The 11168-nt window shown below is 39.7% G+C and overlaps 1 protein-coding gene across 1 annotated transcript; it reads left to right on the top strand.

Annotated features, from left to right (window-relative positions):
- Nucleotides 1–10901, top strand: ankrd49 (ankyrin repeat domain 49). Its single transcript, XM_008413408.1, has 3 exons — nt 1–90; nt 1378–1613; nt 9914–10901. The coding sequence occupies exons 2-3, from the start codon at nt 1401–1403 to the stop codon at nt 10397–10399; spliced, it is 699 nt and encodes a 232-aa protein (XP_008411630.1). The 5' UTR covers nt 1–90; nt 1378–1400; the 3' UTR covers nt 10400–10901.
- The last annotated feature ends 267 nt before the right edge of the window (nt 10902–11168 follow it).

Raw genomic sequence — 11168 nt, 5'->3', positions numbered from 1 at the left:
TTTTCATTTGCCTTCTCAGGGTAAAAGACTTAATTTTCTGTGTCTTTAAAAGCCGATTGTGAGATGTTGTAGGCGAAATTAAGCATCAAGGTAAGTTTGAAAGATTTGCTATTTTGTGTCCGTGGCAGAAGACTTTGGTTTTAGCTACGTTGTTTGGTTTAGCGGTAATAAAATCTGTTACGTGAAGCGACAATGTTTTTGCTTGGAGTTTTTTCAGCTTGTTTTAGTCCACAACGAGAATAAACTGCGGCTAATGTTAGCCTAATTAGCTTTTATTTCAGCAGGGGAGAGCGTTGTTGTTTTCTTACACTTTACAGTGTTTCTATTGATCATATGTGAGACTTGAACTCATTTCTGATACGAATTTTAACGTACGAGTCTCTGTAACCAAAACTGTTATCAAAGTAATCATTGAGCTTAGAGAGGGAAACCGGCGAAAGTGCCACTTTTGTAAAAATAAATGAATTGCTAACTATCTATGTCGTACTGGGTGTTTGCAGCATTTCTCAAAATGCTAACTTTTTAACGATTATTGTTCTACTGGAAACTATGGAGCTCATTTCAATTTGCCATGCGATTAATTGATTTATTGCTTATTACAACAGGCTTACTGTTACTTCCAGCCAATGCACTTTTTGACCATAGAGGTTTGACAAATTTACAAACCAGGAAGATCATATATTGATTTTTATACTCTCAAGCTTGAAAATGGCAAAACAGTTGATATGCAACAACCGTATTATACACAGTTATGGGAACAAAACTATGTAAATGATGTGTTGCCTTTAAATTGCAGGACATACTGAATAATCAGGTCCTTAAAAGGTATTTGCTTGTTTAGACGAATTAGACTCGAGGCTTCACACCGTTTCAATATTCATTCTACAGAAATAAGCTGAAATGGAAAACAAAAGGTCCATAGACTTTACTTTACTTTTTATGTTGCTTTTGGAACGATGGCTTCTTCTCTGCTATTCACTGCTACCGCAGTTGTTTCACTGTGGATTATGACTTTCTCTAAAGCTTCAGGCAGCAAGGTCTTTTGCTTTTGTTCTGGGTTTGATAAATACATCTTTAACCAAAACACTCCTCTGGACAGTAAAGTTTCAGGCTTCTTTCCTCTGCAGGGGGAGATTTGTCATTGGTTCAATATTTTATGCAATATTATCGTCATGTACGATTGTTTATGTAATATTTGCACAAATTAAAAAGGAAGAAAATGTGAATTAATCTCTGCAAAATTCAGCTCGGCATCACGACCAATCTTTAATGACGAATATGATCATTAAAGATGTTAGTTGCTGAACATTGTAATCGGAGGTTTGACTCAAGGTTTTCCTTCAGTTACTCAAGTCATCCTGAATTCATCTCTTTTAGTGTGTCAACAAACTCTGTGTGGAATGGAGTTTCCAGAAGATTTCAACCAGCTCGAGCTGCTCGACACCCACGGACACCTGATCCCCAGAGGGCCCACGAGTTCCTGGACGGCGAGCAAGGACGAGGAGGAGGACGTGGACGAGGAGACGCACAGCGAGGAGTGGTATCAGGAAAAGGAGGACGCACTCAAAGACAACCCGAAGGAGCTCGTTCTCTGGGCAGCAGAGAATAACCGCGTAAGTGCCGGCAAGCAAGGGTCACACTTTGACAAGGGCTTGAAATAATTGCTTTAAGGTCAGTCTGTGCAGGTCGTTATTTTTGTTTCCATAGTGTTGCATTTCTGGTCTTGTTATCCACATCATCATGAACTCTCCTGAACAGCTCTGTGGATGACTCTTAACAGGCTTCTCTGTTTATTTTATAAATAAGAAAAGATTGGGGGGGGAATGGACACTCCAAAGTCAGTGTTGAGGCAAAATAATAAATACCCACACATGCATATCCCCCGCATTAACTTCCACCAAATATGTTTTATTTGGTATTTTGGGTCATAAACCAGTCGGAAGGGAAAACACTTAATACTTATTTTTCCAAATATTTTTTGCCAAAGTATACCCAAAAAGTTTTCAACTACAGCAGAAAGTTTTCTGGAGAAGGTTTCTACCAACATTACACATCTAAAGACAGAGATGTTTTCTTTCCAAAATGGAAGAACAAATGGGAATGCTCTTAAATATTTTGATGACAAATTGAACAGAGCTCTGTTTGAAGCTTGAGATATTGTTGTTCTCTAAACAGATCCTGCTTTAGACTTCTCCACAAGATTCTCCTCGACTTGCCTGTTGCGATACTTGCTCTTCGTAACCTTACTCATTTAACCTTTAAATAGCAGCTGTATTAAATTATCAGCTCTAATTGCCCTCAGAAGTCAACTAATTGACCTCTGAGGGCAATTAGTTGTATTTGATTGTTAGAGGTGTTCTAGTAGAAAGGTCTGAATTTGCCTCACAGGACTGAACGATATTTTGCATCCAGTCTTGTCACGCCATCTTTGTCTGAATCCATATAGGACAGAACCGCTTGGACTGGATCAAATATGATCTAATTATTCAGGCTCTCTGGTTGTAAAATATTTCTGTGCACTTGTCATTTTAGTTCAGCACATTAAACCCTGATAAAATAAAGATTGTGGTTGCAGGTGTTTGAGTATTTAGCAAACTCTTGGGACTTTTTTTTTTTTTAATGAAACTTGGTATGTTAAGATGGCTCAGCCTGCAGTTATGTGCCTTTATAAACTCATTGCTATCTTCCTAGATTCAGATTCATGAAACAAGGTGAGGAAGTTGATTCAGAAAGACGGCAGAGAGGTCAGATGAATGCGGCACGGAGACGAAGTGAGAATGATCATTTGTTTGTTCCTACGATGTTGTTTCTGGGAAACTTCCTTTAGTTTGTTCAAGTTGCTGCTGCTTTTCTTTTGAGCAAACTGTTGTCAGTTAGTTAGGTTTCTTTAATGAGATGTTTTCCTCACGTCTGCATGCTCGAGTCTGAATATCATGTCGGTGACTGAAATATGTGAGGAAAAAACCCTCAATTTGTTTTACTGAGAAAACGGTTATCTAATGCAGCTGCAAACAAATTTCACTCAAACTTTTAAATCTGCCGAAACATCATTTGCAAAAACATAGAATGTAGTTCCAGGGTTTCCCCCAGAAAACTTACTAAGCCCAGTGGTCAGGGCGCCGAGGCGGTCCACTGTGTTTTTGTATTAAAAGATGTTAAGTAAACAATAAAACAAAAAATATCACTGGGTAATTATATGTTATGGGAAAACATTGTCAGTGAACTGCTATATAAACCCACAACTAGTCTTAAAATACAATTAAAATAAATATCAATTATGTCCACTTCTGTTAAATCCAAATTAAGTCAGCGGCTCCATCAGGTCCCCCAGAGCTTCAGGAGCCCCATAAATGCTAATATTTTAACATAGACCACAGATATATAAATGTAGCATTTGTTTATTGAGATTATCATTGCTGCTAAATCTGACATAATGGTTTCAGCATATATAAATTAAAAGACTTTAAATTATTTAACATTTATATGTAAGATTTTAAGGAGCTGGCAAGTTTACTTTGTAGAAGTTCAAAGAACAATATTCATAGTCAGATTGGTTTGTTACCATAGCTACAATCTGATGCTGAGCTTAATCTTTGAGTTTCAGCTCAGTTTGTTCACAAATACAAATTAGTAAACTGCCGTTATAATTTATTGCTTTTTAGGTTTGACAGTTAAACTACTCCCCCTGTCCTAGATGTCACTAAATCTAACACAGAAGCTGTTAGAGGTGCTGATGTTTTTAGCAACAAAAGGGGCCCCTAAGTCAGATTCTGCTCCAGGCCTCATACACCCTTGGACCAGCCCTGCATGATGTGGTAATCCGCTGCACTGCGCAGAGATGCGCAACAAATGGGAGATTTAATTCAATGCTGCTAATGTGGCTTTAGTATTTCTTTCATTTCGTGTCGGTTGAGTTTTTAACAAGGGGACACAAACTATTTTGGTTGGTCGAGTTTCTGGACGAGTTTTTCAGATGTCCGGTGGCCGCGCGCAGTAACTCTGTCTAAACCGTATCAAAACATTTGATACGGTTTGGTGCTTAGTGTAGCCGGAAAAATAATACTAGTAATAATATAAAATCAGCGTGATGAGTGACTGCGAGGAGAGCGCGAAAGCTCCTCAACGGGTTAAAATAGCACGATGAGTGATTAGCAGTGGGTCGTTAACCACGAACGCACCGGCTAACCGCGAACACAGACCTAAACTTTACAGGGCCAAACGCTGGGCAGCGTGTTGAGATGTAAACGCCGCATAATGTTTTGTTCACAAATATACATCATTCTCAAAGCTCCTCTGAAAGCGCGACTACAAGTTATTCCTGCGGTTCAGGTAGAGCTGCGCAACCAGAGCTAACGCGGTGGGTTTAAACTCTTACCTTAATCAATAACCTCCTCACAACTAATCATAATTCCTCACAGGGGGTTGATGGAAATATCCATAGCGGTCAGCCTGTGTCCAGTTCGGGTGAAAGGAGGAGCGAGGTCCGCGCTGAGGTTAACTTTAGACATACAGCTGCTGCAGCGCGCGAGGCAACGCGCAGAGGCCCAGCGGTGTGATTGGTCCGGCTTTATGCATAAACTATAAACATAACTTCTATAAACATATCTTTTAGGAATAAATCTGCTCTGATAGTGAAACGCTCGGAGCAACAGAAACACTTGCAATCCGGCTTTAAAAAAAAAAGACAGTTTTTTTTTTGTTTTATTTTCCTAAAAAAAAAAAAAAGATAAACAAAGGCTTAGCCTGGCGGTGGCGCTAGTAAAGCATGGCGGGCCGCCAGGCCTATAATACACTGGGGGAAACCCTGCAGTTCTCTAAAGCTTGCTGCTTTATCCATTTGATATTTAAGTTTGCTGAGTATTTTGTACATTCTAAGTTAATTAGTGATTACTGCCATCTTTGTTTAGAACAAAACGGTTAAAATGTTTTGCTTTTACACCCTCTTGCTCCCTAATTTACTGCCAGATGTATCACTATGTAATTTTAACAAGATGCAAACTATTTAAATGTAATCTCTAATTTACAAAAAGACTTGCAGGATCCCATGGTAACATTGTTTAATGAAGGAAAACAAAGTGGAGATGGGAAAAGATTAGTACAAAATTGCTGCTCCTTTATTGAAGGAAGGGAAAGTAGAAATTGTTCTAGAATGGCCATCCAACCGCCATCTGCAGGGTAGGCGGAGACAGAGACTCCCTTTTCCTCATCCCAAAAATCTAACCCAAATATCGTAGACTGTCTCCCCCATCAGACTGGCGGATAATTCAGCCTATCATGTTTTCGCTCTGTTTTTTTTTTTGCAGCCATCTGTTCTGTTTGTACAGATATTTTGGTCAATTTCATTTTGTCTACATCGTGAAAAAGGCACTTGTTAAGATTCAAACAACTTTTTGAGATGATACAAGACTTCGCTTTACGTCATCATCACCAAACCCTAGAAATCCGTTCGTTCTAGAAACTTGTGATATGACAATTGTGCTGAAAGCTTTTCTTTGACAGTAGGTATCACATTTTGAGGTAAAGTGACTTTATCTCATTCAAGAAAAAGAAAAACATGGCTTTTAAAAACCAGATTTGACCAGTTTTTCAGCTTCATCTCTAAATCCATCAAAGTGCTGAGATGCATCTGATTTGGTCTTGCTGCTGCATTGCCTTAACGTTTCACACAGTTTAAATGCTGCTGCAATTTTCTCAGTGTTGTCATCGTGGCAAGACGATCAATTTTCTGTTTTCCTCGCTCTCTCTCTTTAATAGCGGCATTCAAAGCTGTTCTTTTAGCCACCCTTCTTCATCCTGAACAACTCGTTCCTCTTTTCCTCCTTTCCTTCCTGCTTTTAGAGTAATCAGACAAGTACAGCAACTTGTCACAAGTCAGATTTTCTTATGGCTCTTTCTAGTCTTCCATCAGTCTAACCAGTCTGTTCTGAAGGTGCTAAAAACTGTAAAAAAAAAAATTAAAAAAAAATGGAACAGATTCTGCACCACATACATTTGAGAGGTAATCACAGACATGCAGAGTCAGTCTCCGGGACGTGCACAGACTTGAGATTCACATACATGAAGCACAAATTGGCCTGACGGTGCAAGACTCTGTTAGAATAAATGCTGATTCGCCGCCACAAAAACAACGGGGAGAGGGAAGTAATGGCTACTAATTTAAATCCTGTCCTTTTATCTTCATAGCATCCAGTTCTGCCTGATAGGCAGAGAAATGTTGTTTAATAAGGAAATTTTTTTTTTCAGTTTTGCAAGTTAAACTTTCATCCTGCAAAATTTGATGTGATGTTCAGAATTTGTAAACTTTGATCCACGTTTCCCCTGTTGAGTTTTTTTCATAATAGCAATAATAATAGTAATAGTGGAAATTAATGGGTTTAAAGTGGCATACGTACTTTGTTTTGCCGTCACATAATGTTTATCATCAGATCATTGCCATCAAATTAAGTCTGTCATTGGCTTTCCATATATTGTATTTTAAGCAAAATAATTATGAAATTGAGCCACTGATCAGTGGAAGACTGTACCTACTTATAAGAAATGTAATGTGGATCGATAATGTAATGTTTATTGGTTGTTTTATGATGTAAAGCACTTTGAACTGCTGAAATGTGCTATGCAGAAAATTTGACTTGATAAAGTGGGACCTGTCTGGCCCACTTTGTGGGCTTGGACCGCTAAAAATAGGTTTAGTGTCTTCAAAGCACATTATTTAACTGTTATGTAGCAATTTTTGCTGAGCACAGTTGTTGATGGCCACAGTGCATGGATTAGGACAGTAATTATTATCCTTGAATATTTAAAAATGGCCAGGTATTAATATGAATGGCCCATTTTCTTTTGGGTCAGTTCTGTTAGCCGAGTCTCCTTTTTGTGTGCAAGTAGTGAACTGTCTGCTCCGCGCTATAATTATCTTGGTCTGTACTTTGACTATTTTCTTTCCACACTGTGATTTGGTACAGTGGAGGTTTAGTACCCAGTGGTGTCCAGATGGAAAACTATTACAGATTCTATCACACTGTGGACAGAAATTCTTGCAACACAGTTTGACATTTGTTAGCAATTCTTAACAAGGCAGAGAAGGTGGAAAGACCTTCATCCCTTCAACCCCATTTTAACTGAACAAAGAACAAAGAACATTAAACTACAATGATTTCCACTGGGATTCTCTGTCAAAGTTTAATATGGTGTGTAAAGTATCACATGTTTTGCTGCTATTGGAAGAGCAATTAGTGTAACCCAGCGTTTACATCTTCGATAAAGCTGCAGTATGTAGCTTTTATTTAAAAAAACGTTTTTTACATATTTGTTAAAACTGCCTCCATGTTGTGACAATAACATGTCACAACATGTTATTGTTGTGACAATAACATGTCACAACAATAACCAGCTTATTTGGATAAGCTGGGCTGATGACTCACCGCGAGCAATTTTCAAGAAGAGGATTTCTAATTGGTTGTTCAGTTAAACAACCAATCAGAGCCAGGATTAAGGTCTTAGAGTTGTCAATCATCCTCATGTATGTGCTCCTCACATCTCTTGTCCCCCTTCCTCTCTGCTACACTACAGCTGGTTCACCACAACGTAGCCTGCCACGAATACTCAGGCTAGTTAGCACGACGAATAAGCTGTTTTCCTGAAACAATAAGTTGTTTCTTTACCATTAGCACATTTAGCGGCACGAATGCCATCATGATTGACAACACTAACGCTTTTCTCCTGGCTCTGATTGGTTGTTTTTGGCCATCTGGAGATGGCAATTTTCCAATACGCTGCAAATATCCAGCACATTTCATGACAGACACAGCAATTACTCTGTAACACATGAAGTGTTGCTTTCTCTCGCTCTCTTGCAGCCTTAAGGCTTTCCCTTACTTTATCCAAAATGTCAAAATCAGGTCTCATTGACGTAGTTGCGTGACAAAAATTGCATCGTTTTGTTCACAGGAAGGTGTTCTCTTAACACCCGGCTCAGGTCGGATTCTTTTAACGAAGCTCTGGGCGCTCTCTCTCCGTGATCACTTTGTTTCCTATAAAAACATGACAGTAAAAAGAAAATGGTAGATGGTCTTCTTCGCTCAGTAACTGTTCACACTGAATGGTTTTGCCATTACAACCTCGTGGCTCTGTGGCGTTCGCTAAGAAGATTAATGTTTTATTTATTTATTTATTTGCGTTTAGACCTAGCTGAAATTGACAGATTTTATTCTCTATATGTCCTCGGAAAAAGCTCCATCTCCTGGTATTCCTCCTAGGATATTTATCTAAGCACAGTATTTTTTCTGGCAATTTTCTGTTCCAAATAATGTGACTTAAAAAAAAAAATGCTCACAGCAACACCTCCTTCCTTTTTTATATTGAAAGGAAAAATATGCTAATGCAGTCCAACTTGCTATCAGAACACAAAGACTTATTCTTTTCAAAGCCTGTTATTTGGATAAGCTGGGCTGATGACTCACCGCGAGCAATTTTCAAGAAGAGGATTTCTAATTACACAAGGTCAAAAATAAGTAGAGGCAACGGAGTGAATTTACTCTGTCTATAGATGGTATTCATATTTTCAGGGAATTCTGAACTACATGGCGTTTTTTTTTTTTTTTTTTGATTAATGAAGATGAAAAGGATCTGACTTGCACCATTGAATCACTTCTCCTCGAGTGTGGACGGTTGCTGTGAAGTGATACAGCAGCAGCGTGGTTTCCTGCCTGTGGTGGAGGGTCATTAGCCAGATATTACAGCTGCAGCCTTGGTGACAGACTTCTCCTCCTGCCTGAATCCCTCAGGTTTACTCCAGACGAAGCCGCTAGACCTTTTTTAAAAGGGAAAAAGTGACTCTTTATGTGATCCATTATAATTGAACTGATGATGAGTTCATTATCACTTAAAGATTCGAATGTTTTATTCTCTGCGGCAAAGGAGAGTTTCTTTGATATGAATGTTGAATAAGACTTTCATTCTTCCGTCCATCATCTACACTCGCTTGTGTATTCAGGGCTGCAGAGGGGAGGGGGGTGCTGCTACCCATCTCCATCTGTCGTTGGGTAACAGGCGGGATACACCCCCGGACAGGTCACCTGTCCATCAGAGACGCACAGAAACACACTCATGCTGAACCTTAGAGACTAATTTCCTTAATGGTCATGCTTTGGACTGTGGCAGGAAAAGTAAAAGTCTCATAATGACTCTCAAAAACCTGTCTATGAATCTGTTCTACTCAAAACTGGAGTCGCGCAGCTTTAGCTTCACCTGATTTAAATTATGTAAAAAAATAAATAAGTAAATCATCAATTAATCAATCATCATTTTGCTGATTTGAATAGTCTACAGATTAGCCCTTTGATGTTAAGACCTGCAGAAGAAACAATCTGCTCAAATTTTGACGTTGGAGCTCTGGAAAATAATCGAGAGCTGTGCACTGAACCCTATTGAAAACCTCATGGTAAAACATTAGTGCTGTTGTTTCTAAATAAATATGAACTTGTTTTCTTTGCATTATTTGAGGTCTGAAAGCTCTGCATCTTTTTTGTGATTTTGACTATTTCTTACTTTCTGCAAATAAATACCAAATTTATGCTCAGACTTTCTGAGCATACATTTGTTGTCAGTAGTTCATAGAATAAAATCTGGTTTCTTTGGGGGTTTTTTTTTTCCCAGAGCTGTATGTTACTTATCTAAAGATGCATCTTTTTCTGCAAATGGTAAAGCGTTCACCAAAAGCAATGCTGTGGTCTTGCATTTTAGGCAATAACATGTTTGTTTCTGTATTTTAAAAATGTAATCTACCTTTTAATGTGTCTCTAAATGAAAAATCGGCAGACTGTGCCAATTAATTTTTTCCCATTAGTCATCAGAATATGTTTAAAGTCGTTTAGTAGCAGCCCTTGTAATAATGTTGTTCTGTCTGTGTTGTCTCCAGCTCACCACCGTCCTCCGTTTGCTGGCTGCCGATCCTCTGCTGGTGCACTGCTGCGACGAGGACGGCTACACCCCGCTGCACCGTGCGGCGTACAGCGGCCACGTTGAAGTCGTGAAGACTCTTCTGGCCGCCGGCTCCGTGGTAAATCACCGTACGGTCGACGGCTGGACGCCCCTGCACAGCGCCTGCCGATGGAGCCACGTCGCCGTGGCGAGTTGCCTCCTGCAACACGGCGCCCAGCTTAACGCCCAGACCAACGGTGGCCTCACACCGCTGCACTTGGCCGCCTCCCACTCGAACTCCTCCAAGCCGAACACGGCGCACATTTTAGAGTTCCTCCTCTCCAAGAGGAACCTGAAGCCTGCGCTCCGCAGCAGCAGCGGGGAAACGGCCCGCGACGTGGCCCGACGCAGCGGCCCGTATCACTTTTTGTTTGAGATGGTAGAGGACTGCATTAACGCGGTCCCATCTGTTACAGCATCTTAATCTGACTTGTTTTTATGGATTATTCCAACTAGCTTTTATGTTTCTTTGAGATAAAGAATCTTTGCAGCATGATGCGTTACCTGGGGATGGTATGGATAGGATGAGGTGGCACAAAAGTGACATTTTGTCACATCTTCAACACTTTTACTGAATTGCTACAGGACTAAACTTTAGTCTTCTTGGTTCTTTCTTTTACCAGTGGATTTCTCTTTTTCCACTCTTTCTATAAAGAGCAGATTGGTGGAGAGCACAGCAGAGCCGTACCTCTGCCATCTACAGTAAGCACTACTTTTGTCAGTCTATCACGTAAAATCTGAAAAAATTCAGTTAGTTTTGAATACAAACTGAAATGACCAACGGGTATGAACCGTTCTGTAAGATGTCTGATTCAGTCAAAGTTGGGTCAGCCTGTGAATGAACTACTTGTTTTGTTGTTGTAGCTGTATGATGGGTTAAATATGGTTAAATGAAGCTACAAATAAAGACTTGAAATTGAACCTGGTATTTCTTTCCATTATTTGTATTATATTTTATTCGTGGGTAAGAGATCACTGCACAGTACAGACACTATCCCATGAGAAATGCAAATCGTTTACTTTCAACATCATCTTCCTCCTTCATTGTTACTGGGTGGCATGTTGGATGGTAGCTCTGACACCCTGCAGAAAAAAGTCCTGGGTTTCAATATTCCACCTGGGAGCTTCAGCTTTCTCCCACATCCAAAAACCTTAGGCGTGCGTGTGTGTGTGTGTGTGCGTGGTTGTTGGTC

Source organism: Poecilia reticulata, linkage group LG1 (assembly GCF_000633615.1).
Source record: "Poecilia reticulata strain Guanapo linkage group LG1, Guppy_female_1.0+MT, whole genome shotgun sequence".
Classification (NCBI taxonomy): Eukaryota; Metazoa; Chordata; class Actinopteri; order Cyprinodontiformes; family Poeciliidae; genus Poecilia; species Poecilia reticulata.
Note: the sequence above shows the minus strand (reverse complement) of the source record. Positions and strands in the feature narration are given on the sequence as shown.

Excerpts from the sequence above, each read along its gene's own strand:
- ankrd49 (XM_008413408.1), top strand. The coding sequence starts at position 1,401 with ATGGAGTTTCCAGAAGATTTCAACCAGCTCGAGCTGCTCGACACCCAC. Across the intron at positions 1,614-9,913 it reads GGGCAGCAGAGAATAACCGC|CTCACCACCGTCCTCCGTTT; the intron begins GTAAGTGCCGGC and ends TGTTGTCTCCAG.